Source organism: Arvicanthis niloticus, chromosome 7 (genome assembly GCF_011762505.2).
Source record: "Arvicanthis niloticus isolate mArvNil1 chromosome 7, mArvNil1.pat.X, whole genome shotgun sequence".
Lineage (NCBI taxonomy): Eukaryota > Metazoa > Chordata > Mammalia > Rodentia > Muridae > Arvicanthis > Arvicanthis niloticus.
Genome location: NC_047664.1, coordinates 89698658 through 89715397, shown reverse-complemented (window position 1 = coordinate 89715397; position 16740 = coordinate 89698658). Strand labels below are relative to the sequence as shown.

Here is a 16740-nt window from a genome sequence, read left to right as displayed (position 1 = left end):
AAAAGAAACTATATAAGATATGAATGAAAAATTAGTGATCATATTTCACATCTGCCTAAAGACTCGTGGCAAATTTCTTTGCGGAACGGGCCCCTTTTGCTATATTCTGATTCCTTTCAGTTCATTAAAACTCATAAGTACAAGGCATTAAAGCGATACATCAAGGAAGTAGGCACTTCTACAGTTGTGCTAAGCCATTATTATTTAAATAGCTATTCAAAGACATGTTTTAATCTCACCAATTCAACATACTAGCTTTGAATGAAAGATACGAGAAGATTGTAGGTAAGTCTTAGGAGCCAGGGGGTGGGGACAGGTGATAAGGACGATGTTCTTTCCTTTGTCACTGCAGATTATAGACTCTTACCTTTCCTCATCTTCTACAGCACCCGTTTTCCCTGAGAACATTGCTGTTATGCTGGCAACTCTTCTCATCAGCATGGCCAAGCATGACAGAGCAGCGTAGAGAGGAGACGATTGTTTTGGCTCACATTTTCTGATGTACAGACCACCATGGTAGAGAAGGCATGGTAGCTGCAGGGACTGCATTCCAACAGTAGGAGCTTGAGCCATAGCATGTTCACATCAGCACATCAGGAAGCAGGGGCTCTGATCCAGGTATCTTCAAGGTCCGTCCCCCGTGACCTACTTCTGCAAGCTAGGTCATGGTCTCAAAGACTCTACAACCTCCCACACAACACTGCCAGTTAGAGGTCCAAGTGCTCAAACCCATGAGCCTGTGGAGTACAAACTATAAGTTCAAACTATAACAGCTTGGGAATCAAGCAGAAGTTATTCCTCATGATTTGAAGTTGAGAAAATATACCTAGACAGTTTCATAAGCCTGTGTTTCACCGTAGTAACCAGACAGACAGTAGAACACTGGAGGTATCAGCTTTTCCTTTAGCACAGCAGCCAGACCTACTAGAGCATTATAAGTATGCTTCTCCCATGAATCTTACTATTCTAGTAAGAATTAGCAGGAAGAGACCCCACCCCTTATGCCTCTCTCTCTCTCTCTCTCTCTCTCTCTCTCTCTCTCTCTCTCACACACACACACACACACACACACACACACACACACACACAAGCGTGATAGCATTATTTAGTTGGTGCAGTCAGCTGGGCCTTCGGACATGAAAGCACAATGCAGAGAGAATGGCTTTGCCTGGCCTGTCTGTGATAGCATATACAAACACTCGAGGCATGTTCTCCGATTCCGTTCAGTCTTAGGTACCCTCCCTCCCTTGATCACCTCCTCTCAGGTAACTCATTTAAATTCTGGGCCCCATTAAATTGTGTAAAGAATCTGACCAGCCCTTTTATTTCAAAGCTTCTCTCATTCTTTGTCCACGCTGGGCATCTATGGACAGAGCTTAACACCGCTGCTCAGACTTACTGTCCCCCGTGGGTTAGTAGACAATAAAGGACATGAACAGTGTGTTCTCTGTTGCAAGGAGGACTCCAGTGGAACGTCTTTCGATTCCTTTGAGAAAACAGTCACTCCTGTTATCTTGGCTTGTTGTAGTCATACTAGCAGTGAGTCACACTGAGGAAGTGCTACCCCAATGGGGATGGTGGAGGTTTAAAAATACACCAGTGTGTCTGAGCTCTGACCACTTGCGAGTATAGAAATGACTCCGTAGGAGGGACTTTGATCTCTCCTATCTGGGCCAAATGTTTTCTTACAGAAATTGTGTGTTTAAAATCAAAACAGACAAGAAGAGCCTCGCTGGGGTTATTTTTGCTCTCTCTGGTTTTCATTTCTATTTTTAATATCTCTCTAAAGCCGGTGCTGGCATAATTCAGGCAAGCCACAGCAGAATGACGCAAAGAACAAGAAGTGAACGGGTGCATATAGTTTGCATCAGTAATGTCTTTTTATTTTCCTTATGTTATACATAGGGAAGTGGCTGCATTTTTATTTGCCTATCAAATTTCTACCTCTGTTTTATTTTGAAACTCATTAGAACCACTCTGCATTATCAAGACCTGCCCTGCCCCCAGTCCTATACACTTCCTGGTGTTTGGCCTGGGCAACTTGAGCTCTTCTATGTTTCCACATGTTCAATTGTTTGATGTTCAAGTTCTAACCAGTTCTTGCTTGAGAAGTACAGACAGCCCCCCTTAAGCTTAGTCACGGCGAACAGTGTATGGAATGCTTCCTGAATTATACACTCCCAAACTGTAAGAAAGTTGTTCTTAACTTCAGCAAGGACGGGCACATAGGAAAGGGGCAAAAGAAAATCTATTGAGTCATGCCTCAGCCCCTGTGTTTTATGGTCCCACACCACGGCACTAAGCTAAGGAGACTGAGGGGGTGGCTGTCACATTTGCAGGTCACCAAGCAGCTGTGGTGACCATAAGTCATCATTTGTAGGAACTTCTGGTCCCCCGGTAGGAAACAGCATTTGGTTGCTTTGCCTTTTAGTTTTAGGCTCTCGTTGGTATCCAGTGCCCATTGCGCCCCCGTTTCAATGGTGATTAAACAACACTACTTTTGATTTCTAATATTTCTAATATTAATTTATTATAATAGAAATTAGAGAAAATGTTTGATAGTCTATGGATCTATGGATTCCATCATAGGCTATGGATGGAACGTGAGTGGAGACTTGAACTGCTAGTATGTATAGATCCTCTACATTTTTTTTATTGGATATTATATTTACATTTCAGATTTTATCCCTTACCCCATTTCCCCCACCACCCAGGAACCACCTATCCCATCCCCCCTCCTCATGCTTCTATGAGAATGTGTCCCCACCTCTCCCCCCACTCCCACCTCCCCACCCTTGAATTCCCACCCTCCACTTGGTGTCCAGTCTTCATGGGACCAAGGATCTCTTCTCCCACCTATGCCCAACAAGGCCATCCTCACCTTCATGTACAGATGGAACCATGGGTCTCTCCCTATGTGCTTCCAGGCTGGTTGTTTAGACCCTGGGGAGCTCTGGTTGGTTGGTATTGTTGCTCTCCTCATGGGGCCACAAACCCTTTCTGCTCCTTCAGTCTTCTCTCTGACTTCTTGATTGGGAAACCCTTGATCAGATCAATGGTTAGCTGTGAGCATCTGCCTCTGAATGTGTCAGACTCTGGCAGACCTCTAAGGAGACAGCCGTATCAGGCTCTTGTCTGCATGCACTGATCCTCTACTTTTTGACATGTATTTTGACTGACAATATTTCCAGCTAGTAGAGTTTGCTCAAAAGTTTATTAGCAAATATGTTAGGATCATATTATCTACTTCTTATGGCTGTTGTAAATCGAATAACACAAGAGTTGCAAAAGGCGTCAGGAGAATTCCAAGGTCAAGAGGAGAATTCCAAGGTCAAGAAGAAAACCATAGCTTTGCTTTGCCAACGCCTGCCATTAGTGTTTAAGGCATTGTCCATCCCTGTGCTGTTATCCCCTGTTGCTCTGATAAAGTGCCATGACCAAAAACATTTCAAGGGAGGAATGTCTTGGCTTTTTGTTCCAGAGGGACACAGTCTGTCTTCCAGAGGGACACAGTCTGTCTTGGCAAGGAGAGCCTTGCATGGCTGCGGGAACAGGAAACTGAATTTATCACATTGTCATGAACACACAGGGAGCAGGGGGTGGGAAGTGGGAGGGGGAGACAGACAGACAGACAGATAGACAGACAGAGAAAGAGAGACACAGAGACAGAGAGGAGGAAGCAGCATAAAGCTCCAAGTCCTCAAAGCTTACCCAGTGACATATTTCCCCCAGCAAGACTCAACTTTCTAAATTTGCCATAACTTTCTCAAAGCAACGACGGGACCAAGTCTTCAAATACACGAGCCTCCGCCTCCGGGGAACATTATCATTCAAACCACCAGTCAGGGGCATTAGGGTAGAGTCACAGATAACCCAAGCGTAAATACTTGGGGCTCATATGTAAAGGATTTTATGGAAGAGGCTCAAACAGGACAAGAAACATTCCCCCAAATCATAGTGTCCATTTGCCTAGAGAGGTACACGAACGCATTGGACCACAAATTGTGCCTGATCCATCATGAAATGGATTCATATGGTGGTGATTACAGTGATGATGATGATGATGATGCCACTGAAGATGAATTTATTCTGATAATATTTTTACTAAGTGCTTAACTATATTCAGGGTATTATTTCAAGAGCATTACATAAATTAACACATTAAACCCTACCAACAACTCTACCCTACCTCATACTATGATTATTCCCATTTCATAAATGAGGGCAGGGAGGCCAAGGGAGGATATATAACTAACTTGTTTAAGGACAGATATAAAATCAGTGATAAAATCACTGTAAAGTAAACAGTTGTCATGCTCCATGTATTCTGGAGTGTAGCAGTTCGGTCCTTAAAGATAAGTACCATATATTACCATGTTATAGTCACTTTATGTAATTGTTTTCATGGTGTGGGTACTTGATTCATGAGTGTAAATGACAATTTTCTATCTAACCCCGCCCCCAAACCTTATAAAATACGCATGCATTCATTGGTTCACACTGATCTCTGCTTTCCATATCTGAACATAGGTCTTACAGAATCTATGTAATGTTGCATTTCAGGATATAGCTGAAGGCTTTTGCCCCCCAAAACATACATAAGTATTTAAAACTTATGCTTATTGCTCTAGCATGACTGTAATCTTTGTAACATAATAAACTTGTTTTAAATCTGGATAATGCATCTGCTTACAAAGGCCCTGACTGCAGTATCGCCAGTGTAAAGCTGAGACCTGTAACGTGAAGTTAGTCTCATTTACACAATTTGTTACTTCACAGGAGGATGACTCGCTGGGGAGAATTTGATGACCTTTATCGTATCAGTGAGCTGGACAGGACTCAAGTTCTAGCATCTGAAGCCAGGCATTCCCCAGAAGGTTAGTAGCAAAGTCTTATTAGTTTGGTGAGTTTTTTAAACAAAAACCACAACTCCTAACCATTTGGCTTTTACAAACACTTCTTGCTGAACTGATGTACATATGCTTCTTAGTGTCCCCGAGGAGCCTGGTAGTATATGTGTCTTCGTTGCTTGGGTGGCACACTACAGGCAGTCACTAGCCTAGAACATACTGCTGCTTTGCTTTTATGAAACTTGGGAGCAAATTCTGTTAAGTCTCTGTATTCAGTGAGAGTGACTTCTCAGGAAGGGGAGCTAACCCCCAGAGTCTGTCTTCTTAGGAAAGGTCTGATAAGCTTGGCATGAGTACAAAACAGAGATGCTGGCCTGGTCTCATTTAGAAGTCCTATGTTCATATTGAAGCTACTTGGCTCGCCGTGATTTTCTCTCACCTGGCTGAGTCCAGACTGACAGAAAAACAGGTTTGTCCAGCTCCCTTCCATGCTAAAATTTACACCCCCAATAAAGTAAGATTAAAAGACTGGGAATGCCAGTCACATGATCACACAAATCCTGAGACACAACTCACTAGCAGCATTTGCTGCCTGACCAGGCTCACACAGCACCTAATAAGTCAATGTAAGCCAAGCCAAGCAGTGAACTATGGTGCTTTGAAAAAGCCAGGAGATAGCAGTCATTCATGTTAATAAAAGCATGGCAGCGTCCGTACTTCAGCGTTGCAAGAAGACAGGCAGCTAAATGATGCGGGCTTGTGGTCTTTATTCTTCCCAGACTATTTATCTTACCACAGCACTCTGAAGCCTTACGCAGACGAAGAGCCAGAATCCCCGTTGCTCTACAGGACCATGAGTGAGGCAGCTTTGGTGAGAAAAAGGATGAGGGCCCCAGAGATGTACAGAAAAGACAGGATGGGGATGCTGAAGAGCCAGAGAGCCTCTATCAACGGGCACGTCTATGACCATGAGGTGAGTTGCAGTTCTATTCATGAGGAATAACGTCCCTCACACTGACAATACTATTTACTTCAACTGAGCATTTAAGTCAGTAATAACAATGATAGTGAATGTCTAATGTTCATCCCTTTTTTCCTCTGCAGTAACTAATAAACTAAATTTAAATACAGTCTTGTTCACTTCTTTCTTTGTTAGCCTTGCTAAGCAGAGATTTAAATTAGGTAGAATGCATAGGACCTGAGCAGGTTCAAGCCAGCTGGGCTCCCTGTACCGAGATAGGAGGAAGTAGACAAAGGATCCCACTCCTAACTGAGAAGCTGTCTGCAATTGACACTTGCTGAAAAAGGGAAACCAGTTTCCTCCCGTGGAATGTCACTGGGTATATCAACCACACTCCAGGGCAGGCCCCATACCCAGAATAGGTGGCCAGCACAAAATGAACTCCATTTTTTGGTGGGGTTTTTATTTGCTTTTTAATGAACATTGTTGTTTTGCCTGCATTGTTGTTTAGCACCTCTGTCTTGTGGTGCTAGATCTGGAACTGGAGTTGCAAACAGTTGTGAGCCAGAACATGTGGGTACTGGGAATTGAACTCAGGTCCTCTGAAAGAGGAGTCAATGCTCTTAAATGCTGAGCCATCTCTCCAGCCCCCACATTGGGGGATGCTTTTTGTCTCATTTTGATTTGTTTGGGCATTTTTTTATCTTGTTGATTTTTTTGTCTTAGGTGTTTTGGTTTTTGTTTATGGGTTTTTTTGTTTTGTTTTGTTTTTGCTGTTTGAGAGAAAATCAAAATACATTGTGTGAAAATTTTTTAAATAAAAATAAATAAACGAATTAAGCAGTACCTACTTGCCAGGTATTGCTATAGAGTGCAGGCCAGCCTCAAGTGCTAGGATTACAGCCATGTGCTACCAAACCTACCTTTGACCTAGTTTTAATCATAAAACCTCTTCCATGAGGGTGGGTATAATTTTTTTTTCTTCTTTACATATAATCAAAGTTCACAGACATCAAGCAATTTCTCTTGGGTCACACTGCTTTTAATAATAACTCTGAACTTGACCCTGACATATTTGTGACACGCCAGAACTCAAGTTACTAACCAGTATGACGGATGAGTTCTGTCTGGTGCTAGGTGCTCAACTGAGCCTTGGAAATGCACAGATGAGATTCCTGAGGTGCAGGTACACAGCTTACAGAGAAAAGCCAGCAGACCAACAAACAATGTCAGAGTCACATAAAGGCCCCCACAGAGGTGGCTTAAAGACATTCAAGCTGCTGATTTCACAGAGACGGACATCTCATTCTGCATCTTTCCCCTCAGGTCTCCTCTCACACGCAAGTTGTTTATGCAAATGTGGCAACGATTCAGATAAAATTTCTGTTCTGAGTTTTCTTTTGCTACAATGTGTAAAATGTACACATACCTTTCTATAACACTTATAAGATATTTCACTTGTCGAAGGTAAGAAACATAATCATCCTTTCTCCCAGAATTCAGAGCTCTTTCATGCTTCAGGATCTAGTAATCACTTGTGTATTTATTTGACAAATACTTACGAGTTCTCTGCTAGAGCGTCAGGTGCTCTTAGCACTGACTCACTCCTAGCTCCTAAACATGTAACATTTATATCCTATAATTTAAAATTCATTCTTATTACTTGTCATAAGAATTAAGTCGATATTTATAAAGGCCTTGGAATGTTTTATATAACACTTAGCATGATCATTCCAGACAATAACTATTATTAAATCTGTGCTTATTTGTGAATACTGTGACATCACGAGGAGTCGCATCATCACTTCTTAGAATTACGTCACCCCCCCCCACCTCAGGTTCAAGATACTGATGACAGTTAGCTGACAGCCTTGAGCTCTCATGTGATTTGTTGTTGTCTTTCAGACATCCATCTTCACCCCAACCTTCGGATCAGAGACTAAGGTCAGAGCCAACAGCATCATGACAACTGAAGAAGTAATAAAGCAAATTCTCCAAAAATTTAAGGTACTCTTGACCACTACCCCAAGCTTTACCGTGTGCATAAGTAAAAGCTGATGGAGACATACAAATATAGTTTTCGGGAAAAGAGCTGAGGACTGTGAACCAACATCATATGCTCAATTCTGATGGATGACAATTTCCTCAGATTTCCTCAGGCAGCTGCAGCCCCCAGGAGCTGAGAAGATGTCAGGCTGACAGTGAAGGGGCAGTGGGACCCCGCTAAATACTTTGGGTCTAATAACATCATCTGAGACAATTACATTTATTCCATTTTTTTCCATTGGCAGATTGAGAATAGCCCTCGGGATTTCGCTCTTTACATTATTTTCGGGACAGGAGGTAAGAGAATTTGACTGCCCCAGTGCGTTAGTTTTCTGTCCATAAGGAAGGCAGAAGCACAGGCCACTTGAATTTGTCAACAAAGGAAAGCAACAGAGTAGGAAAGAAAGGAGAGATGGGAAAGGATTCATTATCATGATTGTTGATTACAGTTTCGGTGTAAGCCTAACACACAGTTTACCACTGAGCTACACTCCCATCTTGGAGAGATGGTCCTCAAATATCATACATTTATCTCCTCCAATTCCAGGGAGAGATAACTTAGGATAAATACCTTCCAGGAGGTTATGGGACAAAGGACGTTGCTTGTTTGTCAGACTTTAAGTTGTCTGAGTGGAGAACAGAATTTCAGGAATCCATTCATGGAGGGTTGTCCAGGAGGTGTTGGGTTCCCTGTGTGTCACCTCTGCACCTATCTCCTGTCCCTCCTTGCCCTATCATGGTGGACATCACAACATGCCACCTCTCTGACCCTGTCAGTTTGCTCTTATTTGTCACCGAATCTGACACATGTTCCTCAGGAGGGAACATGTACAGAACCCAGGGGCGGGGGCAGCGGGGGATATGTTTTTAGTAATGGTTCCAGATCACCAAGAAGCAAGAGGCTTGGGAATGTCAGCTATGGAAGCACCTAGGGTGTGAAACCAGGTTAGCGTTAGACTTAAAGGTGGAGAGAGGATTCTGCTGCGCTGAGGAAAGAACAGAATCGTGAGGGCTTCCTGTTGTTCCAGACATGGCAGGGGCCAGAAATCAGTGCATGGTGAATGGGACAGGAAATAAGAATAAGTCAAATCCCTAAACGAGAAACAGATTTGCTCATTCCGAGGAAGGGGTGAGGAAAGAAGAGAAGTTGGAAGACGGGAGGGGGGGTTTCTCTGTGCTTCACTTTTGTTACAATGAAATCCCAGATGGGAGGTCGCTTTGACAACGTATCAGAGGTACTTTTGTAATAGGGCATTTATTCTAACGTTTTACATTTGAAGTTCTGAAACTGTATCCATTTTCTTTTGTCTCCTTTCCATGGCTGAAGGAATGAAACCCACAGATAATGAAAAGAACTAATCTCACTAATTCTGCATTTATATTATAGTTCTTGGAAAAACCCAAGAGCTGAATGAGAAATAGGAACAAATGGAGGAGTTAAGAACAACTATAAAAATGGAGTTGCATTAATTAACTGAACTTGGAAATAAATGTTTGTTGAGTCAATGCATGAATGAATGAATGAATGAATGAGTGAACGAATGAATGAAGCCATGTTGCTCCTCAGTAAGACTGGAGCTTTATCTAAATAACTGAAATTAAGGTCAAATTATTTGGACAAGTAAGTCAGACCCTATATGGATAGGAAGACGTTCATTTGAAGTTTATGCAAAGGTTTTTCTTTTTAATTTCAACTGATACAAATGTTTTCTTATCTAAAATGTAAGGTTACTGTTAGCCAGTGTCAAACATAGTCCCAGAGTATTGAGTGAACTTTTCCAGAAATAACAATTCATAAGCTTTAAATTGAGCACCATCAGAGTATAGTGATGCACTCTTGTCCTGTCTGTCACTGCCCCTCCTGGGATGATTCATCATCCATTTGTCCATTGTATCCACACTGTAGACACAACCTCCCCATTGGTCACTTAGTATCAGCTTAGTTAGTGGGTTCACCATTGAGGTGCCATAGTGTCAGTCTTCAAATAATACTTAGGCAGGAGATGTAAATGACCTCAAAGAAGTATAAAAGCAACAACACTGACAGTTTTATCAGATTATATTGTGGTTCTATTTTGTTACTAGTGATGCTCCCTCTTACTGTGACCAATTTATAAATTAAATGTTATTGTAGATATCTATGTGTATGTATATAATATGTATGGTATATAATGCCATACAGTCAGATGTACGCCATTATATACCATCTACAGTGTCACATGTTCTTTGGGATCTGGGAATGTATTGACCATGGGTAATGGGGCATGACTCTCCTTTGCGTGATAGGGGGTTCTCAGATTCTGTTGCTTCTAAAACAAACTAAAGGAAGACCAAAAAACAAAATTACCTTTTTTTTCTTTTTCTGGAATTAACTCTTACTGGGGTTCATTCCTTTCCATCTGCAGAGCAGAGAAAGCTAAGTAAGACCGATGTGCCACTGCTGCAGAGGCTCCTACAAGGACCATCCAAAAGCAACGCTCGGATCTTCCTCATGGATAAAGATGCAGAAGAAATCAGCAGTGATGTACGGATGCCCTCAGTATGTTTGCGCTTGCGCGTCTTCCGCTGACTGGAGACTTTTTAATGTAAAACCTTCTGTTTTCCTTTTCAGGTGGCCCCGTACATTAATTTTCACTTTTCTTTCTTGAAATCCATCCTTCAAAAATTAGATGAAGAAGAGAAAATGGAGACCGAGAGAATTATGGCGAAGTGAGTCCAGAGTGGACCCCTGGGTAGTTCATACTTCCGTAGGTTCCGTGTCCTCTGGGTACCCATTTTTTTTTATATATATATTCTTGCTCTCCTTTTCAGATTCAGTACCGAAAGGGCCTTTATACTGAAGTGTCTTCAGAGTAAACAGACAGCGAAAACGGAGACCACGGTCTAGAAGCGCAGCAACTCCTGCTAGCAAGCCCTCCTCAGCGAGTTAGAGGGGGCACTGCTGAGTCAGCGCTCTGCATCCTAAATAAGCAGGGCCTTGAAGCTTTGGGAAACTGGATGCCAAGCAGCCTGCTTCCTCTTTGAAATGGCTGCGGTCCAGAGTTGTACTAAGGCAAGATGGGACTTCGCTTCAGTAACTGAAAGACGCCTGCACACTGCGTATTCCAAACGTCATCGATAGCAAGTCCTTGAGTGAGCTCAGACTGAAGTGGACTCTGCTCTTATCACATGGTTTAAACTTGTTTTATCGTGCACTCTTAAAAGAGCCGAGATACCTGATGACTCATAAATGATGGGAAGCAAACATTTCCAGTTCTTGATGTCAACAAGAAATACATCCTCAAGCCATCAGGGATCTGAACTGACCATGTTTACAGCTGTGTAAACATTTGAGCAATTTCATAAAATTTAGAAATAAATGTACAAGGGCTCATGATTTTTAACTCTGGAGTGACAGAGCTACATGACCTTTTAGAATAAAACGGGTTTGGACTTTGTAAAGAAACCTAAACTCCAGGCTGGAGAGATGGCTAAGTGGTTAAAAGCATTGACTGCTCTTCCAGAAAACCCAGGCTCAGTTCCCAGCACCTACAGAGCAAATCACAGCCATCTGCATCTCCTGTCCTAGAGGAACTGATATCCACCTATGTGGGCATTGCAAGCACATGTGCACAGACACACAGATAGGCAAAACAGCTATACATGTAAAAAAAATTTAAATATTATTTTTTAAAAAACCTAAACTCTGATTGTCCAGGCCCTTCATTTGTCCCACACCCTTCTGCGACACTGATGACTGCCAAGCTGTTTTAAAAGTCTTTAAAAGTGGGTTGTATTCATTGTCTTTCTTTATCCTTGTAAACAAATATATACCAAAAATATTAAACACACTGTATTTGCTAGGAGAGGACTTACTGCAAATGCCTCATTGTTGCTGATGATTCCTGCAGATAAAGCCACACTGCTGTAGCTGAGCCAGGCTGGACATCACAGCATCCCTGCTGTTGTATAAGACACTTCAGGGCTCACAGGTCTGCTAATCCCACTTGGAAAAATAAAAATACTATAGGGTTTTATTTCTAAACTCTTTGTCAACATGGAGTTCTAATCACTATTCTTCTATCCCCAAATGACTTCCATTTGAATTTTGTCTTAAGTTGTTCAATCGTATTACCCATACTGAGGTAAGGTTGTATTACCAACATTAAATTGTGGGACAGTTCTATCAGTGTGACCTTTTTGTCCAGGAAGTCTCCCTCACTGGTTGAAACAAACTGTTACATTTCTAATGCTTTATCTATTGATCAAGAAAAGCATGGTTTCATCTCACTAAAAATGGACCAAAAAATCATAATATATTAAAAACCTATCCAAGCATGGTGGTATATCCTTGTAATCTTACCCCCAGGGGGTGAACTCATGGAAAAGAAAATGCAAGTAACTGCCAAGTGTATGCAAAGTCTGGTATCCAACAGTGACCAACTGTATTCATGAGTTCAGATAAGTAGAGAGAAACTGTGCAGTAACATAAAGTAAGTTTAGCATTAAGAATTACTAAACTATGATAGGACAGCAGCATTAAAGACAGAAATAGAGATCTAATGGGTACCTGGCAAAGCCAGCCCCACACAGCCCTTGTCTTGAGTGATCGTGGAGACGAGGACTAAATATATACACGAGGATTCTGGCTAAAGATCTGGCCTACATTGGGTTCCGGTTATACCACCACTGCCTGAATGAAAAGCTGGAGAAACGGGCCAGGTAAACAGAACCACAGAAACCTGCACCTCACAGGCTGCTAGCACTGGAGAAACCCCTGGGTGCAGCGTGAAAAAGGAAAAGTCTCCAGGAGCCCTGGAAGCCTCAAAGACCTCCAACCTCTATGTTTTATAGTGCGCCCTCTGCTGGCAAAATATGAAATTGTGCAAGCTGCGAAAGAAGCTTCCAGAACCCCATCACCTGGGTTTTCACAGGACCGATTTCAAACTGAATTTGGGCAGAGAAAATAAAAGCTGCCATATCAGCGCAACAAAATCCCTATTAGCAGAGATTAAACTATTCGACAGATAGTGACAATGTTTGTTGCAGCAAATGAACTTTTTTCCCCTTGAACACAAGTTAGATATTAAATGTATCCTATAATTCTATTTGTAAGATATTATATGGACATCAGAGATACCAAGGCTTTCTTCAGAGTTGTTTACTACACTGATGCTACCGTCACTAAAATTATATTTTAATAATAGGCCTATTTTTCTTTATAAGAATATATAATATTGTAAAATACTCATCCATTAGGTTATTATTTACTTGTGTATTTGCACACTAATGCTGTGTATCCACTCACAAACCTGAAACAAGTTATGTATAAATTATAGAATTATTTCTGATTTATGTTTCTCCAACTTTTTATATTTATGGACTACGATACAATGATTCATTAGTTTTTCAATGAGGAAAGAGAAAATATGTTGCATGAAAGTTATCCACAAAGAGTAAGAAGTACATTCAAGAATAGATTTCCACTAGATACAAATATTTTTAGTTAATTATTCAAATGACACATTGACCTTACATCTGTGAGATTTAACAAATCTTTCTTATTTGTCCCCCATAATCCTTCTTCAAATTGGCTAAACATAATGATTGACTTTTATTTTTAATTGAGAGATAATTGAAAAGGTATGGTATTTGATGTCAGTTAGGATATGGACTAATTGATCCGGCAAGTTAATCAAACCGCGTGCTTATCACATGCTTTCAGCATCTAGAAATGCTAAGAGCAAATCAGAGCAAAGCAGAAAGGAGAGCGTGTGTCTCACAGAGCCACTAAGGCTCCTTGAATGCTCTGCTGGGTCGCTTCCTTAGGCATGTGATGGTCTGAGCCCACCAGGAAAGCCTGTTTGATCCGGCGCTGCTACACGGTTCTACAGAAAGCCAGCAGGCTCTCCTCTAGACAGCTCTAGAACGTCGGGTTCTCTCAGAAGTGGATCTCTGGCCTTCATAGGCCAGAACTTATCCTAGCACCTATGGTGCAACTTCCTGAGCAACTCTGGGCCAGAAAACCATTCTCCAGTTCCTGGTCTTCAGAAATCGTGAGATCAGAAACATTAGCTCTGTTGTGGAGCTAACTGCTAAGATGGCTACACACACACACACACACACACACACACACACACACACACATATATATATATGTGTGTGTATATATATATATATATATATATATATGTGTGTGTGTGTGTGTGTGTGTGTGTGTGTGTGTGTGTATGCATATATATGTATGTGTGTATATATATATATATGCATATATATATATATATATATTGCAGTTTCTAAGGCCAAATTTATTTCAGCTGGTTTTGCATGGTGCAAGATTATAGACATTTTGTCAAAAAAAGCTCTTCCTTGTTTTAGGTGATCCCAACAAGGTAATATGTCATTATCAGTTACATATGAGTTAAAATTAAACTCCAGATATCATACTATGGTTACTAGTCATAGAGTCTGTTGCATTTTACCGTTGTACTTTTTGTATTTCATACTATGTCTTGTACATAGGATATGCTCAATAAAATTAATAAATTCATAAATCAATTATATAAAACAGTCTTATAAGCTCAGCTGTGCATACCTCTCCTTATTCACAAGTCTGATCCAGTAACAAGCAACTTTGTCATGTTTTTTACTTAACATCAACTGCCCCCACCAAAAAAAAAAAAAAGCCCACTCTAAATATATTTTATTAGCTCAGGACTCTGAAGAATTCAGCTAGCCAGCATTACTGTGGAAACTAGTTGCAGGCTCTGATTGGTGTGAGAACCTGAAGGGGGCGTCATGCCCTGTGCGAGGCAGCTGATGAAAGGGAGAAACCACAGGTTTAACTACTAATATGTTAAAGTGTGTACATGGGAAACATGTGATATGATGTAGTTAGAAAAGAAACCTCCAGCACCATCCATTTGTACACTCAATGGTATTTAATACATTAGGGTTGAGCCCCTGACATCAATACTTGAGCAACACAACCTGAGATTCATATAATTGTTGTACCATTCACCTTCTGCCTTGCACAGCTTTATATGGGTGCTAGTATAATGATCATGTGATCTCATAAAGAAATTATTCTTTGAATTTCATTTTATATATGAGGAAAATAATCCTTGAAAGACTAAGAAATTGACTGAGATATTAATGAGAAGAAATGGGTAAGATTTGAACCCATGAATGGATGTTAAGAGTTGAATTCTAGGAGACTGGTTGCAGGACTCTGCTCAGACATTACCATCTAAGGATGCTAAAATACTTCCTTAAAAATGGACAATCTGCATGTAACCTGCAGCCTCCCAGAAACTCTGTCATCTCTAGCTTACTTATAACTAGGACAATGTATGTATGTAATGTGTAAGTACTGTTATACTGTATCAATTAGGGGATAAAGACAAGGACAACTCTATTTGGTATATAAGTATCTTTTCTCCACAGTCAACTGACTATGCAGGAACAGCATCTGCAGAGGAGAGATGCCTGTAGGTGTTTCATTGAACAGTTGTGAGCGCAGTGTGAATAACACATGTAAATGCTGGTGCTTTGCATACAAGAAGCATTGGGGGAAAGTATCTGTTATAATCAGCTTATGTCACCACATCCCTCCACCACTGCAGCCTTTTCTTCCACTAAGCCTCATTGCCCACAACCACTTTGTTTTTTTCTTACAGCTAGCCATAAGTTTGGACTGAGAAGCCATATTGGGCTGGGGAGCCATATTGGGATGAGGAAATGGCTCAGAGGTAAAGTGCTTGCTGTGGAAGCATGAGGATCTGAGTTCAAATCCCCAGAACACATGTAAAGCCAGATGTGATAATGCATGTCTGTAATCTCAGGGCTCCTAGCACAAGATAGGAAGACCAAAGAGTCCTGAGAAGCTTGTTGTCCAGCTAGCCCAGTGTACCCAGTGGCAAACAAGGCAGGAGGAGATTGTAAACACCTAGTTTGTCCTGTTACTGCCAGTCATCTACCACGGCGTTTGCGTGCCCACACTCAAACACAAAGATGCACACACAAGATTCAAAACACAATACAAGAACCACAGGCAAATGGATCACTCAAGCTCTCACATCACCCTCACCGCTTGTCCAGCTGTAGAAGCCATTCTTGCTGTCTAGCTCTGAGCAAGTCTCCGTCCTTCAGTGACCTTTCCAGGTCTGTGTTCCAGTGGGTGATCTCAAACCCCTGTGCACTGTGAGCCTTTGCTCCGCTTTTCAAATGCCGGACATGAGAACTATGCCTTTGCCGTAATGCCTTAAATTGATTGTGTTCTATATCAGCTCATCCGTGGCTCAGGCTCCCTGTACTTATCTTTATTTTATCCCGTGTGTGTGTGTGTGTGTGTGTGTGTGTGTGTGTGTGTGTGTGTGTGTACGAACAAGCACACATGTGAGAACAGGTCCCAGTAGAGGCCAAAAGATCCTCCAAACAGGAGTCATAAGCAGAACGAGCTGCTGGATATGGGTGTGAAGAAGCAAATTTGAGCCCTCTAAAACCAAAAAAACTGCATGTGCTCTTAACAGCTGAGCTATCTCTCTGGTCTCCACCACCGTATTTTACACAGGGTGTTGCATGCAGGGGGCGGTCAGCAAATGTGAATGGTACCAATGCATGTAAACATATTAATAACTCTGGAGTAGAAAAAAAAAACAAGATCAAATTAAGAGCATCGTTAAAAGATTTCTGTTTCTCCAATCAAAACAATTCACTTATCCAGTAAGTGATCTGTTTGTAAAAGGATAAAGATGGGTGAAAATGGGGTTATTAACTACCCCTACCAGCAGCATCCTGAGGCTATTATTAATAACCAGAGAGATTTCTAGCACAGGCCAGACCGCCACGTGGTGGGCTGGGCCCTATACTCTGGGCCGGGTTCCCTGAGCTACAGAGAGCAGT

The 16740-nt window shown here is 41.5% G+C and overlaps 1 protein-coding gene across 4 annotated transcripts in view; it reads left to right on the top strand.

Moving 5' to 3' along the window:
* Positions 1-14420, top strand: part of Rassf6 (Ras association domain family member 6) — a 41833-nt gene extending 27413 nt beyond the window's left edge. For all 4 annotated transcript variants that reach the window (XM_076938765.1, XM_034509180.2, XM_076938764.1 and 1 more), the window contains 7 exons: positions 4780-4877; positions 5630-5823; positions 7717-7818; positions 8103-8154; positions 10263-10381; positions 10469-10566; positions 10669-14420. In XM_076938765.1, coding sequence (XP_076794880.1) covers positions 4780-4877; positions 5630-5823; positions 7717-7818; positions 8103-8154; positions 10263-10381; positions 10469-10566; positions 10669-10744 — 739 coding nt within the window. In that variant the 3' untranslated portion in view covers positions 10745-14420. The remainder of the gene's footprint in view (positions 1-4779; positions 4878-5629; positions 5824-7716; positions 7819-8102; positions 8155-10262; positions 10382-10468; positions 10567-10668) is intronic.
* Positions 14421-16740: the final 2320 nt, after the last annotated feature.